The sequence below is a fragment of the Chamaea fasciata genome, unplaced genomic scaffold (assembly GCF_029207755.1).
Source record: "Chamaea fasciata isolate MVZ Bird 193981 ecotype frontalis unplaced genomic scaffold, bChaFas1.0.hap1 SCAF_2, whole genome shotgun sequence".
NCBI classification, from domain to species: domain Eukaryota; kingdom Metazoa; phylum Chordata; class Aves; order Passeriformes; family Sylviidae; genus Chamaea; species Chamaea fasciata.
The window spans coordinates 66,688,507-66,713,943 of NW_027094087.1; the positions used below are offsets into that span (position 1 = coordinate 66,688,507).

At 37.6% G+C, this 25,437-nt stretch overlaps 1 protein-coding gene across 3 annotated transcripts in view; it reads left to right on the top strand.

Moving 5' to 3' along the window:
- The window catches only part of LMO7 (LIM domain 7), a 131,540-nt gene extending 107,164 nt beyond the window's left edge, over nt 1-24,376 (top strand). For 2 of the 3 annotated variants that reach the window (XM_066176298.1, XM_066176299.1), the window contains 16 exons: nt 1,492-1,653; nt 3,033-3,217; nt 3,942-4,002; nt 5,010-5,066; nt 7,243-7,268; nt 7,580-7,684; nt 9,399-9,491; nt 10,823-11,193; nt 12,906-12,971; nt 13,284-13,349; nt 15,019-15,071; nt 16,621-16,840; nt 17,761-18,033; nt 19,360-19,468; nt 21,191-21,293; nt 23,642-24,376. In XM_066176298.1, the coding sequence (XP_066032395.1) occupies nt 1,492-1,653; nt 3,033-3,217; nt 3,942-4,002; nt 5,010-5,066; nt 7,243-7,268; nt 7,580-7,684; nt 9,399-9,491; nt 10,823-11,193; nt 12,906-12,971; nt 13,284-13,349; nt 15,019-15,071; nt 16,621-16,840; nt 17,761-18,033; nt 19,360-19,468; nt 21,191-21,293; nt 23,642-23,664 (1,973 nt within the window). In that variant the 3' untranslated portion in view covers nt 23,665-24,376. Of the gene's footprint in view, nt 1-1,491; nt 1,654-3,032; nt 3,218-3,941; nt 4,003-5,009; nt 5,067-5,218; nt 5,261-7,242; nt 7,269-7,579; nt 7,685-9,398; nt 9,492-10,822; nt 11,194-12,905; nt 12,972-13,283; nt 13,350-15,018; nt 15,072-16,620; nt 16,841-17,760; nt 18,034-19,359; nt 19,469-21,190; nt 21,294-23,641 lie in introns of all 3 variants that reach the window. The other variant, XM_066176300.1, reaches the window with a different exon arrangement.
- Nucleotides 24,377-25,437: the final 1,061 nt, after the last annotated feature.

Sequence of the window (25,437 nt, forward strand, 5' to 3'; positions counted from 1 at the left end):
GGCTTGAAAATCCATGGTTCTTTTTCTTCCTGACCCCTAGAGATGCATGTTTTTTTCCAGTTAAACTATTGTCCGTGTTTCTTCCTCTAGATGAAAACCCTACCTTTTCTTCTACAATACTGCTTAAAAGCAATTGGTACTGATAACTGCAAATGAAGTTTTTAGTCTATATTTTAAGAATGAGGCAGAAAGATATAACATGGAGGCATGTTCTTCTAGCAGAATAGCTAGTGTAGCTTTTTAGTGAACTGTGATGAATTATAATTTGGAGCAGCACTAGGAAGTGTAGCATTTCTTAATTTCTGAATTTTCTCATGTGTGAAGCCATCTGAATCCATAGTGGATGAGCCAGACTTACAGCAGCATTTTACTAATGAGTCAAAAGACACTCAAGATGAAGCATATGGTGTCTAAATTTTTCTGTCATACTTGTCCACATTTGTTTCTAATAATGTAGTAGAGCATTGTTCTTGGTATATTTTAAGTAAGATACGTGGATTTCACTACTTACTTTGGAAAATACTTCCACTGTGTAATTCAAACTTGTTTTATTAATATGGGTTTCTTGTGAAATTCTTAACTATATTTTTACTTAGCTTTTCTATTTTCTATTCTGCTAAGGGAATAATTCTTAATGGAAGAACCATTCATATGTAATCCATAAAATCTTGCTTGGAGAGTCTGAGTTGCTCAGCTTGTCCATTTTCTGAATTAAATAGAGAAAAAGTTTATGAACTGTTCCTCTATGTTGTCTGTCCTTAGTCTAGTGAGATTGCCTGCCAATGTAGCACACGAAAAAAAGTATAAAGTGCAGCCTGTCTTGCAAAATCTCAGTAGATTCAAAGTCCAACTTGCCATGAAATTTGCTCTTAATAGATAAAAAAGTGGAATCCAGAGAAGTCTAGTGGGACAGTACCCAGCAATATCTTGAGCCCAATTACCAATCAATTCAGAGCTAATAAACTATTCTAGCAAAGCAATAAAGCAGCATGCTCTTGTCAGCAGAGCTCAGAAAATGTAAATGAGAATATGAGAAAGCCAGCTTCTACTGGTATTAACAAAGTGCAGGCTGGTTTTCTTTGACAAATAAGAGGATTACCCAAACATTGGCTGAATTTCAGCTAATTGTTGGATGTAGACATTGTGGTGCTGCCTCTCTCTCACTATCTCAGATTATAAAGGTGAGTTAATGAAGGGAAGGCTGAACACATAGGTTGTTTTTTAAATAAGCTAGCCAGAATCTGAAGATTTACGAATCTGGAAGACTGATTTCTTTATTGTTCCCATAAATTCTAAATTGAAAAGCTACTTTCATACTGACTTTACTGAGCTTATGTTACAGTGTAGTGAATTTTTCTAAGACTGTCTAAATATCCACCATTAAACATTTCTTTGAATGATTCCCCAATCCACTCTCTTCCAATCACAACTGTGACGAAAAGAAAAAATATGAATGGAGACATAATAACATTTTTCTTCTGTTTTCTGCAGGCAGCCCTGCAGCACTCTGTCAGCTGCATGTAGATGATGAGATCATTGCTGTAAACGGCACAAAGGTTTCACATATGGACTACAGTCAGTGGGAAGAGGCCATCAGCAGAGCACTAGAAACTGGAAACCTGGTCATGGATGTCAGACGATATGGGAAGAATGGTGAGTTGTTTCGTCAGACAGATACTGTATGCTCTGTAAGGCAAATAAGCTTTGTCTCTGCTGTACCTGACAGCTGAGAGTCCTTATTACCCTTACAGCAGTCATACGTATCTAACCTAAGTAGTTTGCCAGCATGTCTGTTGCATTTTAACACAACTTGGCTTTTTAAACTGCTTGTGCATTAGAAATGTCTTGACAAGCAAATCTGCAAAACATTGAACTACTGACCTCATTTTTGTGCTCTAGCCTGTTTCTTAGAGGATGGACAGGTAAAAAAGTGTGCAACCAGCACAAAAAGAAATCTAACTTTTTCTTTCCTGCCGTACCACAGGAATAAAGAGGGTCTGATCTCTAGAGGATAGTTATTTTTAAAGGCCCTCTCCCTCAATTGCCAGCTCCTTTTCTTCAGGGAATGAGGATCTTGTGTTCCTTTCTTCAGGGAGCATGTGAAGTGAGGTATATATAAGCTTGTGGGTGATGTAGCACCTGTGTGATATGATTCTGGCCATTCGTCCAAATATTGTGGTGCTGTAATCTCTCCAGAATAATACTACCCATTCTGGTTAGGGAGGGTTTCCACCCTGGCTTGACAGCCTTGTAGCATGTCTTGACTTGCCATAGTTTTAATCAGGAAACCCTTTTAAAGTTCCAGTAGAATTTTTGCAGAGTTGGAAGTGTGACCAGTGACTTCATTCACTGTATAAATACAAAATATACTTTCAGTGGGAAGCTAGGTAAATAAGTTACCAGAAAACTGGGGTAAAAGAAGTGGGTTTAGGAAGAGACAAGTAACAAATCACTTTAGAGGACCTAATACAAGTGAAGAGTGAGATTAGTGGCAAAAAATGAATTGAATAAAATTTTCAGTAGGATAGGTAGGGAGGGGAGGAATGATGGAGTATGTGAGAAGAGAATCATTAGTCTTTGCCTCATCAATTCTCTAGTTTAGTTTAGACTGCCTTTTCTTCCCCCTCTCTGTGCTTCCTGATGAGCATGGACATGAAAATGACCCTTCCCTGGATAGTGTATGAGTCTCATTGTACCTTGAGTGAGTAAAGTTGAAAGAATTTTCTCAATCCTTACTAACACAAATGAAATAGTTTCCAATGAATGCTAACTCCTCTCTAATGTTCAGCTGCTGTAGCAGATATCAGCAAAACATCTGGCAAACTTTTACCTGGCTTATGACTAACACTTTCATTTTTGGGGAAGGCGGTCTGCTATAAATGCCCTTTTTCCTGTCTTCACAAATTCCACCTGATTTGTGTGTCTCCCTCTTTTGTGTGTTTTTTTGTTATTTTAATGTTTTCACTAGCTCTTGTTCTGTTCTTTGACGTTACTGTCTATATTAATTTCTCGATCCTCCACATACCAAAAAGATTGGGGCAAAGACCTGCCTTCCCTGCCACATGTAAGGCATAAAATCCTCAATCTCACCAGTATGGCTACCAACATTATAGGTACATCTGAAAATAAATGGATTGATGCAACTTCGGGAGAAAAAGTTTCAAATGCTTCCACCGTATCCACAAAAAGAGATTTCTCCAGCAGCCTTCAAAGTTCTGTGAGTATGTTTTTGAAGGTTCACAGGAGTTGTGGGAAGGAAGTAAAAATGTAATGTCTTGTTAGTAGGAGTGTGGAGAAAAGAACTTGTAAATCTTATATTCCTTAAGCAATACAAGTAGAAGTATAGGACCCTGCATCTGAGATTTGGACATGTAACTATGTATGTATTAAGGTAAATAAGATGTTTTAAAGATTTGCTACTGTCTATTCATGAGAGAACACTGGTGAACGATAAATATTAAAACATGTGCAGACTATCTTTTGACTAAAACTATATATAGTGTTTATTCTTCAGAGAAGACTTTGACCTGAATCATTAGCCTAAATGGAAGTTGCAGCCCCAAAGATTAGGCATATATGTGTTTTCAAATTACTTGTAAATAAAAACCTGCCTGCTAAAGACCTGAAATAGGAAGATCTTGGCTTCTGGCATTTTCTTACAAGCTAATTTTTTTTTTATTTCTGCAGCAGTTCACAGCTGGTTGTTGATTCCCTCAAATGCATGAAGCAGCTTTATTATAAATTACACTGATGAAGTTTTAGATTATTTTGTATCTTTTTATAAAATGTTATGAAGTTTCATTACATGTAGTTCCTGCCAGGAAAGAAGTGTATTTCCTGTTAGGAAATAAACTTCCACAAATCTAATGAGCCGACAACATTTATTTATTTATTTATTTATTTATTTATTTATTTATTTATTTATTATTTATATATTTCAGAATACAGAAACAAAATTGATAAATGGAATGCAAGGAGATCTTGGCTCTAATGAACAAAGAGGTAAACCACTATTGCTTTTCATCTGCTAATTGTGTGGTTTGTGACAAGCACAGACACTAAATGTGTAATGGCTGAGAGCATTATACAGTGGGTGAAGTGAGACCTTAATGAACCAAATGCCAGACAGATAGAACAGAGATCTTGTTGCATCCAAACTGGGTGTAGTTTGCTTCCACAGTTTGCCAGGCAGCTTGACAACTGACAACAAAGCTGTGACAAAGTCCCAGCTTTTTACTGCTTGTAAATTTAATGTGTGGTGGGGTAAAAGAAGAAGGCACATGATTTATTGTAATTGCTATGGCATTGTATGGAGACTGAGTTAGTATGAGTATTGCCTTATTTCACTGCCCAGGAAGAATGTAGAGTACTCAGCTTTTTGCTATTTTTGCCTGCCTCTTTCAGTTGGGAGGTTTTGGGGTTAGTGGCTATTTTCACTATTATTACTTTACTTTTATTGCTGGAGAATAATCTTGATGATTCTGATATGAATAATAATTTCATATGATGCTATGAGCAGTTTTAGCCTTACTTGACAGCAGTGAGAGAAACCAGGTATGTATACTTCCCAATGGAATAATAATACTTAAGTAGGAACTTCATATTTCATTTTAACTTGAAATACACATGGCTATTCATAGAAAAATTCCCCCAAGATATCACTTGCCCTCTGGAGATGTTTTCTGGCGACCTTGAATGGTCCTTAGGCTCCTCATTCCAATTTGGCCTCCCAGTCAAGGATGCTTAAATTGGATGGGGAGAATCTGAGTCCAAGTTTGACGCTTGTATTGTTTGTATAGTTGGATATTGTTACTGATAAAATTAAATCCTAATTCGTATATGATGTAACCTCCTAAGATTTTCCTTTGTGTTTCAGGGGCTTTTTGTTTTTTTGAAGTGATATGGCAGTGTATGGGAGGTCTCAGAGGAGTTTTTTAACCAATGGTTGTAGTCATTAAAAAAGGAGGCACCTCATTGACTTGTTTGTATTCTTTGTATTTTTCAAATAGCATCTGAACCTATTTCTTTGAAAAACTTAAAAAGACGGTCACAATTTTTTGAACAAGGTAAATCAAAGAGCTAACATTTCATGTACTTCCATGAAATTGTTCCTGCTGCACACTCTCCCTAATAAGTCTGGTGCTGGGTGCTCTGCCTCTTCAGTGTTGTTTCTGCAGTTACAATGAAGCAACATAATTAATTTCCCTTCTTTCCCCAGGGTCATCAGGTTATTCTTACAATTCATGGGTCTTCCTTTGTGGTAATGGGTCTTTGCGTGTTCTCTTATATCTATAGCTGTTTAAATCTCTTCTGTGTTGTTCATACTTTTTTTTTCCCCACTGGGTAGAAGTAAGAAGAGTGGCACTTTCTGTTCAGGTTTGCTACTACCTACAAAACAAGAATAATGGTGAATATTCCAGCTGGGGCATAGAGAAGATCTCAGAGCTGTTGATGAAGTATACAACTCCGGATTTGAGTTGCAGCTCTGTGCTTGTGTGTAAATTGGTGTAAAAAGACATCTGCTGGCTTTCCACTATGTGGTGATGTCACAAGATCCCAAGAAGACCAATATAAAATTTGAATTTAATATGCTAGCGTTTTTTAAAAAGGCAATAAATGAGGCACTCAATTTTGGTTTTGTAGGTTGCTTTTCAGCATTTTGCATGTCACAGCTCACATACTTCCGCTAATGTTGTATGTCTTATGCTGTCTTTGGGCTATGTATGCCTTGCTGTTTTGCTGTAGCCTGAAAGAGTAAAATTCTGGCCCGCTGGAAGTTGTCGAGTTTTGCCAATGATTTGAGTGGAGCCAGGATTTTGTTTTCAGTGGCAATGATTTCTGGTTTTTGCCAGAAGCAGTATGTGAAGTGCCACAGCATATATCTGTGTTTGTGGTTCTGTTTGCTTTTAAATACTTCTGCTGTATCTGCAATATGGTGGTGTTTTGTTGTTGGTTGGTTGTTGGTGTTGGGGTTTGTTGTCGTTTGATTTTTATTTTATGGCTGGCAGAACTTTGGATTTTTTTAAAATTATTTTTATAACAATATTTGAGGTATTTCACTTGTGCTTGAGGGGGAGGACAAGGTTGTATTTCTAGAGTATATGTTCAGTACAGCTTGTTAATTTTAAACTTTTGACACTTTAGCTTTGCAATTACATGAAGATTCCTATGGAGTTCAGCATAAGCTTACAGGGGTGAGAGAAGAGGGGAGCAAAAATAGGTGCTGTCTATGCTTCCCTTCAGTATCTCCTGGCGCAATTGCAATAGATTAAGCTGATTGACTGGTTTTCACTGTGGCTATTGTGATCTGACAGTGAGGCCAAAGTTGTGTAGATATAGAACAGGTGCTAACCTGTGACTCATTAGAGACTTTTGTATCCCAAATTTGTTCTTTTTACCACTTCATGTGATTATATTTCAGAATACTGTTGCAAATTTTTTCTTTCTTTTTTTTTTTTTTTTTTTTTTTTTTTAACTGAAATTTGGACAGCTAGGCAACAAGTATACTGTCAACAAACAAAAATAGTGATGGTGCTTAAGAAATGATTACACTTAAATTTGTGTTTCTCCATTTTCTCAACTTTTAATAAATCAGCACAGTACACATCCCTCTCTAATAATCATCTTGTCACAGGATGATTAAGATTAAGGCCAAGTGTGATAGCCTCAAATAGCAAAAGGTTTGTGGTGAGTGGTGACAAGTTCACTGAATTCAAGTGTGCTTTTGGAAGTAGGAAAGTAGGAAAGCTGGAGAGCAGAAATACATGGTTTTGTGGTAGAGAAGTTGCCAGCGGATGTCAGTTGCTCTTAATTCATGCCAAGGGCAGTAGATCAATAGCTTCTCCACCCTTGTGCAGTGTTCTCAGTATTGGTCATGATAAAGAGTTGTTTTCACAATAATAATAATAATAATAATAATAATAATAATAATAATAATAATAATAATAATAGGAGAGGTATACTAAAGAACCTTTGTGTTGTTACAGTGGGAGATATACTCCTAAATCAAGCAATAGCTGATGGCACCTGTAAGCATGCAAAGCTTTGAAACATTTGTGCACATTAGTTGGAAGCACCTAATAAGTTCTGCCCTCGAGAAAGTTCAGCAGGGCAAATGCAAGCATGTCCTATTAAGGAAGAAAAAATTAGTCTGAAGCTCAGACTTGCCACAGTTACACAAGTCTTGCAGCAGTTATGTATGCGTCTAATGCTTTCTCTTTTTTTGCCTTCCAAATCTCCCAGGAGGCCCAGAGCCTGCAATGCCTGATGTAAGTACTATTTGCGAACTACTGGTTGGTTGTATAATCTCAGTCTTCTCAAGAAGCTCTCTGCTTTCTATTGCTTTTTATACTGCTTTACAATTTTGATCAAATCTGAGAGTACTGGCTAAGATTTCCTTTGTCAAGGCATTGTTGCCTTCTGTCCATTTGAAAGAAAGGCTAATTTATGTCCTCGTCACTTTAAAGCTCTGGTGTTGGTAATGGCTTCTATTTCTCACTCAAAAAAAGTACGGTTTAAAATGTAGAGTGTTGATTGCATGGAAAGAGGATAATTTGATTTAATTTCTGTGTTATATTAGCTCCCAGTCCCATCCATCAGTGCTTCTAGTCGTCGGGTTTGGGATCAAGAGGAAGAGCGAAAACGACAGGAAAAATGGCAAAAAGAGCAGGACCGTTTGTTGCAGGTATAATTAATCTTCATAATCATGGGCTGTCAATCCCCTGTGTGTAGCAACAAGGAAAGAAAAGTAGCATGTGACTTCTGCAATTCTTCTTACTGATGGCCTGAGGGGACTATCAGGTGCATTTTCTGGCCTGCACAGTTGCACACAGTAGGAGTTATTCAGAAAAAAGAGGACAATGCTTTAGTGAACTTCATAAAATCAAACACACAATGTGTATTCACATCAACCAGAAGTGATCAATCTTCCTGGGGGCTGGTATGTTCTTAATGACAAGAGAATTTAAAGGATAAGTGAAGATCTAAAGGGTCTTCACTTTTGAATGTGAAGTGTACTTGTTTTCCCCTTAAGGAAATTGCCTGGTGCCTGAGTTTTACCTTCAATTAGCAATACTGCCTTATATTCATATATGAAGAGGAGGCAGCCAGTACCATAGGTGCCTGCTAGAATCCTTTCATTTAGCAGTCAGCTAATCAGTTGGACTCAAGCTGGTTCCCAGGACCTCTAAACCACCTTGATAACCAGTAGCCATAGCTGGAGTTGCAGAGGGGTGTTGCAGAGGGAAGGGGCATTGTTTATAGTCTTAGGAGAGCACAAAACCCCCGAGCATACATTTCTTGCATGTTCAGCAAGACACATCTCTGCAAATTAAAGTGTGTGGTCTGACGGCTAGGAGAGACATCAGTGAATGTCATTTACTCTGCACAAGCCGTCTTTGGCTGTATTCAGCAGAAAACTGTGATGTCAAAGTACAAGCATAGAATCTCTCTTGCTTTTTGAATGTTTCATCTGTTGTTGTTCCTTGTAGCTTGCAAATTCTGCAGGGCAGCAGCTACACCTTCCTAAACACCTGTGGTCTGTGTTATGGTTTGGATGTTCCATTTGATACCTGAAGAGATGGCTTTAAAGCGTGTAAACCTTGGCTTCTCTTTCTAGAGAGCTGACTTAGCCATCTGCCATCATTCTTTGTTTCTGCTTCTTTAGTCCTGAAGTGATAAATTTGACCAGAGTAATAATGATCTGTCTCCTCCCCATGATCCTAGTAATGAATTTTCAAAGAACAAAAAAAAGAACCAAAGTCTTTCTTTCCTTATTTTCAGCATCTTAGAAGGAATACTTTTGACATCCTTAAATATTTTGCTTTTCTCAAGATACAAATGGTGACTTACAAAACCACCAAAACACTTACTGTATGCTTTAGCAATGCTTTAAGACAGTATATTGATTTCATACCAAATCTAGTCAAAAGACAAATTTCAAGGTCCAGAAGTTGATTGTTGTTTAAGGTAACATTTCAAAAGAATGAGAGTTCTTGCTCACTATTTCACTTAGTGATCTCTTTATATTTACTGTATTAATGTGCCTGATTCCAAGTTAAATACAGTCACTCTGTTTTTCCATAAATACCTTAAATAGCTGGGGGGTTTTTTTTGTTCAAATGATAACTACACTGGAGGACAGGAACTATGATGTTGGCTTTTGTGAGACTTGGCGTGTAATAAGCCTGGAGACTCAAAAATCAATTACAGAACTCCTTTGGATTGTATTTTAGCCAGGATTTCATTTGTGGCAGACCTAATGTTCTAGTGGAGCTCAAGGATGTTTTTTGTCTGGTCTGTTTGGCCTGTTAAAAAGTGCATTAAATTCCACTGTACATTTTAATGAAAATTAAAAAATACCATGTTTCTTATTTGCATGTTTAACTTCAATCTAACAGGAGAAATACCAACGAGAACAAGAGAAACTGAGGGAAGAATGGCTACGAGCTAAACAAGAAGCAGAAAAAGAGAGCTCCAAGTATTTTAATGAGGTAGGCTGTGAATAAAGCTTTGCTGACTAGTTTCATGAGGACTTTTTTTGCCCTTTTACTAGATTCATGCAAGCAGGCAAATAATTAGATTTTCTATGTCATTTTTCTTCTCATTTTGGAAAATAAATGTTGCCCATGACTTGGTAGAAATATTTCAAAAATGGGATGGAAAGAGTAGGTGGGATGTATTGTGATATGTTGAATTTGTGTCTCTTCCTAATGAGCTGGTTAGGTAACTAACACGAAAAATACACTGGCAAAAAGTCACAGCATGTATTAATTATTGTGATCATAAATGGTCACTTTTGTTGTTTATTTACCACCTGATGCTACTTGTTGGAATTCTACTTCCCTGCTTTATCAGGAAGCATGTTTGTGAGTGTCTGGCTTGTTACTGGCAGACAGTTCATCTGATAAATTTATTTACCAAATCAATGTTAGATTTCCAGTTAATGTATTTTAAAACATTTGAGTGTATGTAGTTTCTGTAGATGCTGACTTCTGTGGCTGTTGTTTATGGGAAGATGAACAAGTTTTTTCCTGAGTGTGGGTACTGTCTGAGGTATCTCTTCTTCACTGCTGAGTGCTGCTTCAGGCATCCAAGCTAGATCAGTTGTGTTTACAGTCATGAATAAGTAGACCATAATTTAAGGCTTAGAACTTTAATAAGAAAACTTTTTGACCTGTTAGAGGACTTTGTTGTACAAGAATGTAAACCATTTCATATTTTTTCTGTCATTAGAGGTTTTGATGGACCCATAAACATTATTTTTTCCTTGCAACCAAAACATCTTTTGACCACTGAAAGGCCTTTTCTCATTTTTGAGAGAAGAGTCATAGAGTGATCCGTCTGAGGCTTGACTTTGAAATGGTAGGAGAATGGAAGAGAGTGGAAGATGCCTCCACATGAGGATTCATGTGAAATTCATGCTTCTGATATAGATTGCAGTGTATATCTTTGTGTATACACTCTTAAGTAGGTCTCAGGTTTCTAAGTCAAAACAGTAGGGAGAAATGCTGGGTATCATGGAAGGGTTTGTTTTCCATGGGTATTTAAGTGGGGAAGGGATGGCTTGACATGTAAGTGATACTTTGGAAAGCAGAATGTTTCACATAGTTGTGGGCATGCTGCCTGTGGCGCTTGCTAAGGCTGGTGTGTGGATTGAAGCTCTTGAATTAAGAGAATGTGAAACCAAACTGTGCCCTGGAAGTGCTGGTGATGATTTTTATACGTTCTTACCTTACAGAATAAATTACCTTTTCTGAGTGAGCAATCTATTTAAAAAATAGGTCCCTTTCCTAAAAACATGATTTCTTTTTCTTTGCTACAGGAGCAGACCGTTCTGACCCTAAATACAGCATCTGTCACTTCTCAGGCTTCACCTATGTCCAGCTGGAGAGCAAGCCCTGAAGCAAATGCTCCTGTGGAGCCAGAACGAGATGGAGAAAACGAGCTGGCGGCAAGCTTGCTGCATGAGGAAGAGAGAAGGAGGAGGCTTCAGGAGGAGCAGAGGATCCAGGAAGAAGCAAGCAGGCATTTTGAGAAAGAACGGGAACGCCAAGAGCTGGAGCTCGAGAGGCAACGCAAAGAGAGGGAGCAGCAACAGGCTGAGGAGCAGAGGCGGCAGGCAGAGATGGAGGAGCAGAGGCAGCAGGCGGAAAGGCAGAGGGAGGTGTCCGCGGAGGTGCCTCAGTACCAAAGGTGTGGACTTGTGCTAGGATGTACTTTCTCTTCCTTCTCATCCTTCTAGGATGTGTTTTCTCTTCCTTCTGCAAATTCAAATCAGTTTCTATCGAGGCAGTGTCTGTCCTGAACTATAAGGATGTTCATGTAAGATTTGTCCTGCAATCAGTAGGCCCAAAATACCATATGATAGTCTTTCTCTCCAAAGACAGAAGGATCAGGTGTAACACAAGGTCCTTCCCCAAGAATCGAGTGCTATACTACCCTACTTCAGCTGGTTTTTTTTTTTTTTTTATGGGATGGGTAAATAGAGTTATTACGGGCAAATGAAAGATGTTCTGACTTAATGAGAAAATTTTGTAAAAATTGTGTGCAAGCCTGTAGATTGAGAGCCAGTGACTCAACATACAGGGCTTCCAGAAGAAATACCAAGTTAATGCTTTTCCAACAAATGTGTGACTGAGTTTTTCAGATTTTTGTGTCATCTTAATTCAACAGTGTAGCAATAAAGTTTAATTGCAATTTAACTACTGGGTTAATTTGTCAGTGAGGGATATCATGGTATATGAGTGAACCTTATGGCTTACATATCATGGCCTATTAGAAATATCCACTGCAGGTATTTTTTTTCCTCTCATTACCTTCTTCAGCACCTTGATTTAAAAAACAAACATACAAATCCCCACCGATTAGTTCTCAAGTTTGTGTTCTTTCCCAGAAGTTTTCAGGCTACTGTTGCAGAAGATTAATCTGTCTGAAACTGATTAAACCAGTAACTTTTCGTGGTTTTGTCTGCATTTACCTTTCTGCTTCATGTATGACTTGTGGTTTCTCTTGAGGTTTTTCTCCTTTTCTTATTTAAGTAGTAAGAGATGACTGCAGAGAACACATGGTATCAAGCTAAGTCCTAGGAGAAAGTAATATGATTAACAAAAACTGCATAAATTTGCAGAGGAGGTTGTAAGACCCAGAGTTACTTTAGTTTAATTTAAATGACTGCTGCTTGATATGCCTGCTGAGCAAAGCAGAGACACAATGCTACAATAGCTGAACAGGTTCTTCCTGGCAGCAGAGCCAGGGTAACATTACATTTTTAGCTTGTCACAGTTGCAAGATAATAGGACTTTGTGCAGTAACTTATTAAGCTGCTGTAATATCGGCATATCTAAATCCCTGGTATGTTCTTTAGTCCACAGGGATTTCATTGCATCTGAGGTTGCTGCTGAAGGATGTGTTTGGCTAAACACGCGTGGTTTCACTTAATAGTAAAAGGGCAAGTTCAGTGAAAGTGGGCTTTAAGATATCTGGTGTTAAATATTTGCTATAAGATGATATCCAGAGATAAGATTTGAAATCTGAGATGTTGTATAAAAACCTGCAAAGGCATGATACTTGCTTCTAAGTGCAGTGAGGGAGGGGACAGGGAGCTGTAGAATGTTGTCTGTGGAACTTTGTGAGTTGATAAACTGCACTTGTACACTCTTCTAGAATAAAAATGTAAGTTTTAGAGAACTGCTGGGCAGTTCCTCTTTTCCAAAATTTTCCTGTTGGCTTTAAAATGAATGAATATTCATTATTGTATACTGATGCTTGTAATTTTTGCAGCACCTTAGTCTTTGGGATTCTTTTAACACTTCTGAATTTTCTCAGTTTTCCATGGGGATACTTACTGTTTGCTCAATTTCTAGAATTTTTATTTACTATGTATTTTATCTTCATTTTGCTTCTAGACATTACGAGCGCTATGAAGTATCTAAAACAATAGAGGATCGAGCTGGCCATCCTCTCATTGACAGGTAATAAGAAATTGTTTCAATACATAGTTGAAACATCTTTAGCAATAACCATTCTGGCATGCTCATGTTTGGATTCCATGTCACTTCACAAAAAAGTAATTTCGGGTCGTTTTTCTGACAACTTTTCTTTTTCTGCCTTCCTTTATCAGTTGTATTTCTGGCTGTTAAATTAAGAACTTTACCTGTTCGGGGGGTTTAATTTAAGCTGTTTTTTTTCCCTTAAGGATCTCTTTTGAATATTTCCCTTGGGAACTATTTGTCCATGTATGTTTTTTTCTGTATATGAATAAAATGTTTCTTTTTTTCCAATAGGCATTATGAGCGTTATGAAGTTTCTAAAACAATTGAGGAGCAGCCTGGCCAGTCATTTGCTGACAGGTATGTTCGATATTGAATCTCAACACTGACTGTAACATTTCTTTGTTAGAAAACTTTTAAAATTCTAATAAACTTCAGTCACAGCAGTTAAATATGTATGTTGGATTGTTGCTGTGTTTTGCAATTTTTGTGGTATGTTTTCATATTGAAAGAACAAGCGGCCAAACTTTTGTCAAATAGTACACTGTGTTGTAAGCAGCAGTTAGTCAGTAGGATTCTGTGGGGAGGAACAAAACTGTGAGGAGGTAAATATGTGGGTGGTACTAAACTTATGTGACTGGAAAACAATTTCAGATATCTTGTGGTTGTGTCATAGCATGCTTTACAAACCAAGGTGCAGTCATCCCAATCAGGGTTGTGCAACTTGAGAGAGTAAACAAGGAGCGAAGTAAGAGGCAGCAGCAGCATATTTATCAGGGGGATAGTACATGTTGCTCTTGTAATTTACACAAGTTATTTTTAAGTTACAGTCTCTTGCTTTACAAATCAAGCCTTTGTTTTGCATTGCATCTCACAGTAATTCTGAAAAATGATTTCTGCTGTGTATTTGATCACTTCCCATAGTTGAAGTGAGCATACCTCTCTTATATAAAGAGGAACTCCAAAAATGACAAGGTACAATTAATGGATCTGTTACTGATGGAAGATCTAGATCTAACTTCAGAAGGAGCATGCACTAAATAGTTACATCTTGGATTTATGTGTAAGGAGGACATTCCTTTTTTCTTCAGTAGAGGCAGCTGTGAAACTGTTGCATCTTCTTAAATAGATAAAAAAATAGGTCCACACCATAGGACAGACATTAAGAACTTAAGGAAGCAAGATGTGATCTAGTTTATGCTTCATTTTTCTCGAGATAAAGGATAAGACTCCTTCAAAACACGGCTCTGCAGCCAATGCTGTCCATGTAAACAAATTTCTGTAGCAGCTTTGAGTTAGGACCAAGCAAAGAATTTCTTTTTAAATTCTTTCTTTGTGAGTTAAACTAAAAATTGGCTGTACTACTTGAGACTAATAATACAGCACAGAAGTGTTGCTGAAGCTCCTGCTCTGTACTGTCAGAAAACCAACTTTTGCCATTTGTCTTCCTGTATATGACATTTGTTGAATGTTTTAGCCTTTTCTTGGCTAAAACTCATTTAAATTTATGCTGCTAGGTATAATTAGTGAACAATAAATTTTTCAAAAAGAATTCTGCATGCACGGTTTTAGGAGGTGTTTTGCTTACATTCTAGTAACAGTGCTGAAGTATAATTTAAGTTTCTCATGGAGCCAAATCAATTGTAAATCTGCTCTGAAAGTTCTCGCTTCTTTGTCAGACTGTAATCTTCATAAAGCTTCCACAGGAAAGGACTTAGTTTTTTTTACATGTTTTTGTTGAAACAAGTACAATGATCAGTTCTTCATACATGAAGCACTGACAACTTTCAGTACAAAATTTTATTCGGGATTATCTATTGGCATCTAAATATTGACTTTTATTTTCCCTTAGTACCCGCTTGGTCTTTAGTTATTTTTTGCCTCTTGTTTTAAGTACAGCATAAGTTGTTGATGGGAGGGATGGTGAAAAAAAAAAAAGGACTGGTTCTATCATCTGCAATGATAAGAGCTTTGTCTGTAATTGGGTCTTATAATTAAGATAGAGAAATGAATGTTTTTATATCCTCAGGAATAAGTCAAAGTCAACTACAGAGCTGAATGAATTCAACACAATGAGAAATGGTAAGTAATGTATAATTTCCATTGTATTTAATTTTTTTGGGCAGGTAGGGAGGGAGGAAAGTAGGAAGAAAAAAAAAGATGTGTACATGTAGTTATCCTAAGAAAATTAATTTTTAGAGTGCTTTTTGATAGCTGCATTGTAAATTAATACAATGCCCCAATTTAATGAACTTTCAACAGCAAGAGGGAAATCATACAGTCAACATAAAAGCCAAGGACAAATGTGATTAACTAGCCTCTTGAAGACAGTGATTACAAATGGCTCTTAGATGCCTAAATTTTAATGACTGATTTGTACATGAGGCAAAATCAATCATGCAGTTATATCATTGAAGATATGTGTAGTTTTGATACCTTGACTCTGTCAACAACAAAAAAGCTGCACATACCAAGATGATGAATGTATTTAATAAAACTTTTTGTCATCTTAATTTCAGTTAGTGTAGTAATAACAGAGCAAGAAGTCAGTTCTCAATATGTCACAATGGTTTGTTTCCTGGACTCCAGTTCAGTTAGATGACTTTGGTTATATTAGAGGAATAATGTGCAAAGCAAGCAAACCAATTTTATAAATACGTTACAGTCAAAAATGCCTGCAAGCTACTTTTGTGTCTAAAACATGGTTAAAAAGAGTCATCACAAATAATCAAAGAAAAGTAGATGTATTAGAAGATATATTGCAGATTAAAAATGTTGCTTTCATACATTAAAGCACTGTCATTGAAACTAAAGAGAAAGAAAACTTCCACAGTATTTTATAATGATACTCTATATCAATAAATCCAGGAGCAAATCTATAGTCAGAGCAGCATTTAAAAGGATTGAAATTTCAATTGAATGACTTATTGCTGAGTAATTTTCTTAATTATTTTTACAATGAAGAATAGTTACTGGATCTAGGAAATAAAAAAATGTTGCCTTCTGATTTGTCAACACCTGTTGGGGAAAGATTGCTTATTTGTTTCCCCTTCCAAATTTTCAAAGACCACCCATACCATAAATTTCATTTCAACTCAGTAGTTAACACATAATCCAAATATCTGAAAGATTTCCCTCTCCCCTTTATATCTGTATAAAGCAGTGTGTTTTGTGCCTTGAAGAAAGAAATTCTGGTAAGCAGAGACATTGTACAGAAGAATAGAGTATGAACTCTTAAAGAGAAAGAATGTATCCCATTATTTAACTATGTATTTTACACATGGTTCAGCTTGTATTGGAGAAAGAGTCCAAGTTATGGTACTAAAAGAGGTGATACCCTTTTAAAAAGCGGAGTGTGTAACACAGAAATGCCATGTACACTTAGGAAGTGAAGGAAAATGTATTTAAATTAAGCATTATGTAAAAGGCTACATTACTGAACTTTTTTTGTTTGTATTTCTATTAATGTTGTATTGACAAGTTTTTCCCAGCTGTAAAGGTTAACTGGAATAACTTGTGAATGGAGTGATGAACAATAGCTCTTGGAATTATAGCCAGAGTGCTGACAGGTTGATAACTGTTCTTGTGCCTTGGGGTGTCTAGCTGATGTTGGCTCTTATTTTCTGCACAGGTACCCAGAGCAAGTATTCAGAGAGGTCCTGGAACATGGGTGAGTCGCAGAAGAAGTCTCAGAAGGAGCAAAACCTGTCTGCAGCAGAGTTGGAGAGACAGCAAATCCTTCAGGAAATGAGAAAGAAAACATCTCTACACACAGACAGCAGCTGGATTAGGCAGCGCAGTGCCAGTATACATAAGGAGCCTGTTAGCCTCTACAGCAGTAGTATGAGGAGGTAGGAATCACATGAAAAATTAACTCTGTGTCTCACCAGACATTTTTCTTTGGTTATTCTGTACTTTAGCTTGTAGTACAGAGCCTAGAAACAAACTGAGTCTGTGAAATGCCATAAGGTAAACTGCATAGCAGCACAGATAGAAGAAAGAAACTATATTATAGCCAGGATTAAATGGGGTTTTTTGCAAGTAAGAAATGTGGATGTGACCTGTAAATAACTCAGCTGCTTATTTCTTGGTTGGTATAGCAGCAATGGAAATCAATAGTGTGCCTTGTCATTGACACGTGTTTAAGAATTTCAGCAGGGCAACCTGTTTTGGAAATGAATTATTGTGGCTAAGAAGTATACTTTTTCAGCACAGAAATATGTCATAAAGTTTGGGTAGTTTATTTTTGCTTTATTTAATGAATGAATGAATGAATGTTGGATTTGTCACTTAGGAAACAGCCAAGTTATCAGTCAGGGGAGTGTTTGGTTATTGGGCCAACACCTTGTACCTGGGTGATGCTATCCAGTCTGGGTGGGTTGTTATTTTCGATCTGGTATCCCTTGGAGAAAACATAAACAAAGCTGGTATCTGAGGTCTGTTGCTGTACTGTGGATTTTGATACAGCTCACCCTGATAAGGCTGCAGTGAAGTGTTTTGTTTTTATTAAGTAGCTGTTAAGTGCCACCTCTTTTGCCTCACCCGTTTTTTCCCATGAGAACTATGGCTGGACATGAAGGATAATTTGCTACTCATACATTTTAAATCAGTACATGAAGAATATTGCTCAGGCTGATCAAACAAATATATTCATCATAGAAAATATTAAAAATATGAGGATAATGGCTTTCTCTTAAAAAAATCAGCATATAATTCTGTTGCTCCATCCATACTGCCATTTACATTTGAGGTGCTTGTATCTCTGTTACAGAGGGGAGTCTTTGGATAATCTTGATTCTTCAGGAATGAGATCATGGAGGCACCACTCATGGCTGAATCAGTCTGCATCCTCTTCATCTCTATCTTCTAGTCAAGATTTTAGTCGCCCAGTGTCCACTTCCAACAGAGCCTACATGTGCACTCCTTCCTCCAGCAAAGCACCTCCTGTGGCCACGTCTGCAAGAGCCCCCTCCACGTCCCAGACAGCTCCCCGGGCTCAGTCTCCCCTCTCTGCTTCCCAGTCAGGGTCCCAGACACGAAGCAGGTGAGTGGGTGCCCTTTTTCGGGGAAGGTAAAAATGTTGGGCAGTGCTAAAGAACAGGCTTTGTGTATTTGTTGGGCTTACAGCAGTATTCTTGCCCATAACATTGATTAACAAGTACCTGGAGTTTTCTAGCTGGAGGGGACGGGCTGGTATTACCTCCCTACTCCAGTCACTCAGAAAGTTCCCCAGGTTTGTCATCACTGCTTGACATTGGTTAAAAAAACAAAGAAACTTGAATAATCCATCTGCAGTCCCCTAGCTGTGTGTTGGTTAACAAAATTATTAGCAAAAGCCTGTTCCACATGGCATTTCTGACATTTGTTTTCCTTGGTTTGTTTTAATAAAAGATTCCTGAAACCCACGCTTTATGACCCTCATCTTGGTCTCTCCTCCTCACTTCCTGGCATGTGGTCAATATCATCTTGAGGAGCACTCAGGAATGCTCATAACCCATGACCCTGGAGAATTATAGAGTAGGATGTTGATTTTAATCTCGGAGGAGAAAGCAAGAATTGCAATGTATTTTGAAACAGAAATGGAATTCAGCTGTCGTAGGGTAGATAACTCTGCTGTTTTTTGTACTTGAAACATTTTAAAAATACCTTGGGATAGTACTCCAGAGAATCATCCCACACAGAATTACATGTGTTGTATATAACAGTGAACACTACTTCATTAGCTCTTACACTCTCAGGCACTTAGTGATAAATAGACCACTTTTTTTTTTTTAAGCTAATCTTTTACACTCTTGATGATGTAAGAAAATTCCCTTCTTAACCATATTTGCTTATCTTGTTCTCACTTCCATTTGCTAACACTTTGGTAGATCTATGGAAACTGACCTCCATATGGCTTATGTTCAAAGAGTTAACATAATATTTTATGTCCAGGACTAGCCTTCTTTTATCTAACAAGGTGCAGATGGTGACACTTGGAAAGGGTGCTTGCTAAAACTTAGCCTTCTGGATAGTTCCCCACAACTAAGAGGGCAGGAGCACAAAACCTGTGTTCTTACACTCCAAACTTAACAGTACACTTTTTATTTGTAGAAGGTATTTTATACAGTGAAATATGTGCCAAGAATATGACAGAATTTCTTAACTTGTTCCTGTGTAAATTAGATCTAAATTATAACACTTCAGCTTTCCGTGGCTTTCAGATCTACTCTAAATAATATTAATTTTCAGTTTGCTTTCCCCAAGCAGCCTAATAGTCCAGTTTCTACCCATGTGTTTTTTATTTTTAATCTTACAAAGTATTTGATAACTCTTCTTTGTCTTTTAAACATTTTCAAGCTGGTTTTAAGGTTTTTCATTCTATATTTAGGTCAGTCAGTGGGAAGAAAATCTGTTCATACTGTAATAACATTCTGGGCAAAGGAGCAGCCATGATCATTGAGTCTCTTGGTCTTTGTTATCATTTACATTGCTTTAAGGTGAGAGCTGGGAGTCACATCATGAAGGAGCAGGAACTAATCAGGAGCACGCATGGCTACTCAGTGTTATGCTCACAGGGGTTCTTACTAATCACCTGCTTTGCCTTCTCCTCTTGACAGCGTGGTGCATGCATATTTCCATGAGGCAGACCCATTTGCAGGCATTTAGTGCTCGACTCTAGGGGTGTTTCTTAAATGCCAGTGCTAACAAGTAGGACTTTGATAAGTAAGATGAGCACATTGACTGTGAGGTCAAAGACTTCCATCTTTGAATAGGTGGCAAAATATCAGAAAATGCTGAACCACTTCTCCCAGAGAAAGCAGCTCCTCTAAAAAAAAAAAAAAATCATCCCAGCCTAGACCCTGGCAACTGAATCATTTAAGATGACCCATTCTTTCTAAGCCAACCTTAGCAGACAGTGTTCTTGTGGTGTTTCCCAAGTAAAGGCATGTTGGAAGGGTTCAACGTGGCAAGATAAAACCCAGAACAAACCCAAAAGGTGTCTTTAGTGCTACTCAGCCCTAGTCACAAACTAAATGTTCTGGCTCATGCCCAGCACTGAGACCTAGACCTAGTTACATGATTTGCCATCAGCTTGGGGCATTGCAGAACTGAAGGAATAAATGTTTGCCTGCAAAAAACAGCAAAGCAGTCCTGCTCCTCTGCCCTCAAACTACATGTGGAATTAGACTATGACTTGGAGGTGCTGTTGGACCCTATTCTTCCCTGACTTCAAGAAACATTTCTGTGTCTATTTCAGAACATTTGTCTTCTGTGCCCAGCTCAAGTGCATCACCCACAATATTACTAGGGATCGACTCCAAGCTCTCTTTGGTCCGCCTACCTAAGCAAGAGGGACAGGACTAATCCATAGTGATCAGTTGCCGTTTGCTTTTCTGCAGGACATGTATTCTATGTGAGATCATCCACCTGTAGCTCATAACCTACATAAGAAAATGCCAAGTTTCTGTTTCTCAAATTTCTGAAAATTAATGAGCTGTTGAACAGACTGCCATCCAAAAGATTCATTACTTGGTTAAGCAGGGAAACTATCTGTCCTGTAAATTCAGTAAGGGGAGCATTATGTTTTGGATTACATTCCTTCCAGATGTGGTCCATATTCACAGCAAGTACATGTTTAGCCACCATTGCTAAATAGTTTAATGTTAGCATGGCAGCCATCAAGCCTCTTGTGTTTATGCAAGAAAAATTAAATAAGCCCCATCTCTCCAAATCAGAACTTGTTTCAGTGATAGAAACCCAGGCAATTGGGAGTGTCTGAGTATTTGCTGCTTCAAGTGCCAAGGGACTGAGGACACCAGCAGCATGTAGTGCCGCATGGAAATCTGCAAGTAGCACACCCAGGAGTTCTGTGCCAAAATTCCTGTTGCCATCTACAGAACAAATTTGTTTTGTGCCAAACCAGTTTTAGTTTTCAGAGAAACCAAAGTTCAAATTAGATTTAATGAACTAATCTCTAAAAACTGTTTGCTTTATGTTTGCTTAGTTGGTGTATCTCTGCTATTCATTGTCCAGTCGTCGCCTTAAAATACTTTCTCAGGGTTGGTTGCATTTTGATCTGCTAATCGTTGTACATTGGCTTCTAGTGATTGTGGGGTTATGGTTCAGGCTTTGCTGAGCTTAATCTGAGCTGCTTTTGAACAGAATTTTTGTTTCTTAGTATTTTGGAAGGAGTTGCTAATTATTTATGTGTGATACAGTGTGTTGCCTGTGGATGCGACCTTGGTGGATCCCGCTCTGGAGCTGAAGTCAGGATCCGAAACAACAAACTCTTCTGCAACGACTGCTATATCCGATTTAAAAGTAAGGCAATCCAACTGCAGTGTGCATGACTGTAGCTCTTCTCTGTGCTGTACAACCTCAACCACTTGCACAGCTGAGCCACTTGATAGCTTACAGGTTTACCTTTAAGTTAGTGAATAGGTTCAGCAAGGGTTCATTGCCAGTTCCTGTCTTTTGTGGGGTAGTCATTCCTAACTTCTAACTCACTGGTAGCTGATTTTACCAACTTGTTATTATGCAGTTTCAAGCAGACAGCATGGTATAGTCATCTTCCTTCCTTCATAGATCTGAAAAAGTGGTGTCAGGGAGCTGTCAGGTGCTAAACAGGTTTGTCTTGATTAACAGAGAAGCCTTTTTGAAAAAGTGTCTACATTTTCTTAAAAAGTAAGCTGAAATATGTATTTAATTCAGTCCTAATACATACCTGGAAAGCAATTAGTTTATCTTGTGCAGATGGCACAAATGCTGGTTTCTTTTTTGTGATGCTATTATTATTGGAATTATAGGTCTGTAATTGGTTATTCATTTAGGTACAAGTTCAGGAGGAATTGATTTACTTACAGATCTTAATTAAAAGGTGCAGTATAATTTTTTTTCCTTCTTATGGTTTGCAGAATTCTGATTTACTGGAGCATGATGTTAAGGCTTTGTATAGTGGTATTAAGGTCTTTTGTTCTGCTGTCATAAATGATGGTGGACAACCTCCTAATTTTGATAAGTGTCAGGAGTTTTATACTGCTTTTTTTTTTTTTTTTTTATGTAGCATATGTGGAATTCTATAGGATGATAAAAATCAGGGAAGGGAAATAATTTCTGAATTACTTCCTGGGAAAAATATCCGTGTTTCTTCATGAGCCCGGCACATTTTTCTCACAGGGGATCAGAAGGCGGCGAAGGGAACCGGATATTCATGCTACAGTGTTTGAGCTGAACTGGGCAGCTGCTGGCTGTGAAACCTAGCTCAGGAAAAGAGAAGCTCTGCATCTGATGCTGTTGCTGTTTGCAGGCTCATTTTGACTTCCATGAAGAGAAGTCACAGAAATGATTACGTGATACCCAAGCTAAAACCAGAAAGCTCAACACACAGTGAGGGTTATAGCGCATTCACAGAGGCTAATGTTACGTGCAAAGAGGCCACTGTGATCAGTGGAAGGAGGAAGAGAATCACTCCCTTCCATCTGGAGGTGCTCCAGGGCGTTGGTCATACCATGTCTAAGTTTTAATGTTCGGAGAATGTATCTCCTTCTTGATGCAAAGGCTACACTGAAGTGACTCTGTTCCTATTTGAAGTATCCAAATGTGTGAGAGATTCACTCTGGAGCTTGCTCCTATTATTTTTGTTTCTGTCTTTTCTTTTGGGGGGAAATAATGCTGGATGAGTTGGATAAGTAATTTTATTATGGATGAACTGCTATTTAGTCTCTCTTTGACATTACAGCCCATAAAGTCTCAGCAGTGCCTTTCCAGAAGCAGAGCTGATCTGTGAGGAAACGTTTCTATTCCCTTCCCTTCAGACTGCATCTACTTAGGCCAGTGGGCACCTCAAAACATAATTGTATGAGATAAAAGTAAAAGCAGGAGTTTTAAGAACTTGTAGGTACAGAAAAAAGTATTCAAATTAGTGATTAGTAATTGAAATCAGCTATTTGAATTATACAAAACCCATCTATGCAATTACTGTAGGGAAAATGTATTGGCAGCACAGCAGTGGCCTGTGATGCGGATTGCTGTTTTTTGCAGTTGGCATTTGACATCAGCCTGGCTTATTATTAAGTTTGGAATGTGAACGTGTTAGCTAAAAAGTTTGATAAACCATAGAGTTATTAATATTCACTTTGCAATTTTATGTAATTTTATGTGATGTTTTTGTATATTTTTGTGTTAATTCTGTGGTTTAAACTTGGAACATTCTGGTGAAACACCACTGTATTGGCAGATACCTACAAAGGCATGCAGAGAGGAGAAAAAAAATATTCATTATATTGTTACAGTTATTTAGCAAATTTAAATTTCATTATTGAAGGGTAAATCTAGAAAACTATCACTCACTGTGTGTCTCTGTGCTAATACTAAAAATAACTCTTAAGAATTTGGTAAGGTGCATGTTCTGTGGAATATGACTTGGCCTGAAATACTTGCAGTGCTCTAATTTGATTCAACTCAAATTTGTATTTTTCATTAAATTTGGATTGCTCGATTCAGAATGTATCATACCTTAGTATGTTACCATTTTCAATAAGTATTTGAAACTTTAAAATGCTTTTTTGACTATTAAATTACTATTTAAAACTTTCAAATGTTAATTGTTGCCACAAAAATTCTTCAGTAGCCTGACTTTACTTACAGTTTCTTTTGTCTCTCCCTAACAGCTGGACAACCAACCTGCATGTGAAGCAAATGAAGATATGAAACCACTGTTGCAGATACAAGAAGAGGTGATTGCTGCTGATGTAGATCTATAAATATATATATTGTGTGTATGTGTGGTTTTTACTAAGAGTAACTCTTGCTTGTCTAGTCTTCATAGCAATACCCTGTATTCTTCATATAAGTATTTTTATTTATAAGAACATAATTGCAGTGAGGAAATAGCTGGGAAAAAATGCTTTCACATTTTCAGCTTCAAGTACCAAGAGCACAAGAGAGAATAAGTATATTTTCAGTAATAACTTCAAAATATTTTTGAGGCTTATAATCAACTAGTTGACTTTCCAATGGTATATGAAGAGGGTATTTTTTTCTAAGCTCTTGAAATGAGAGTTAGAGAAATAGCTAATATAAATATATATTTACAATTGCTGTCTTTATTTTTGACATATACTGAAAGTGAATTCTCTAGGTTAATATGAAGCTGCATTTAAATGCACACAAATGTTTTTGCTTTCCATATGCTGGTTTCTAAAATTATGTGCTTTTTTGAAACCTAAATACAAAGAATAATCTGTTTGCTCAGTGGTGTTGGCATAATATTCTGTGGAATCCACTTAAGTGAGAGAGTTTTTGCATTTGGAAATGTAACTATCACTCTTTCCTCTGCAAACTGAGTGGAGAGTGGTTGTTGAATTACCATATACTTGTAAATAAAAAATCTGATGTTGCATTTATTAGAAGTTTTTGTCCTTTCTGTTCAGTTAAACGTGTCTAAGAAAATGTGTGGAAATGCAAAATCGTTTGATTTTCATCTTGGGAAAAATATTTGTTCTGACAGGATTGAGTTGTTCACCTAAATATATGCAAGATTAGCAGTTCTTCCTTTTCTCTTTTCCTTTGTAGTCAAAGTCTGTGTACAACTTTTTCATCAAGCTCCTTATGCTGTTTCTATTGAGCATTCAGTACCAGTGGTGAGACTGTATGCCCATCCCTGAAAAACAATTAAAAAGTGGTGGATGTTCCTCAAAATTTCTCTGCTGTTGCTAGAAATGAAGTGCTTAAAATATTTTTGGGTTAGGGTCTGCTCCTGTTGAAAACACACCTGGAATGTGCACTATGTCTCAGTGGTGGCTTCCAAATTGTTTTGGTCAGTGGCTTCCCCAAGTCCTTTCATGCCTGGTATACCCTTCTGTGTCCACATCCTTGGAAGCAGTGAAAAAACATAGGCTATGGATCAGAGGAATTTGGGGGAGCATTTTGTGAGTAAAACTGAGGAAGAGGAAGCTGGGAGGTGTAGGAGGGCTCTTGAGTGTGAACTTGTGTATGGCACCATGAGGAGCTGCAGTGAGGCTGCGAAGCAGCTTAGGGGGGTGCTTCTTGCTCTCAGGGGATTTTGGGGTGGGTGGGGTGTGTAGGAGAGCTCACAGATTGGGAAGAGAGATTGTGGCTGTGATAGCTGGGGGCAACAAAGGAAGATCGTGCTATTTTGGCATAGTGGGAGAACTTCACCTGTGATCCTGTAATTTCTCCTGCTTGTAACTAAATGCTGCTCGCTGAATTACAAAGTACAAAATATTATTTTTACTTTTTGCTTTAAAAAATATCATAAAAATCTAAAATATCTCATCAACCAAACTTGGCCTTGGTTTTTGATGTTCAGTTAAAGACTGGCAAAGATATTTAATTTGGATTTTACTGTTGCGGTAAGTAATGATGTGGTAGATCACACATGAGAGCACTGGTATATGAAGACCCTAATTGTCAAGTACAAACTATGGAGGGATGATCACTCTGC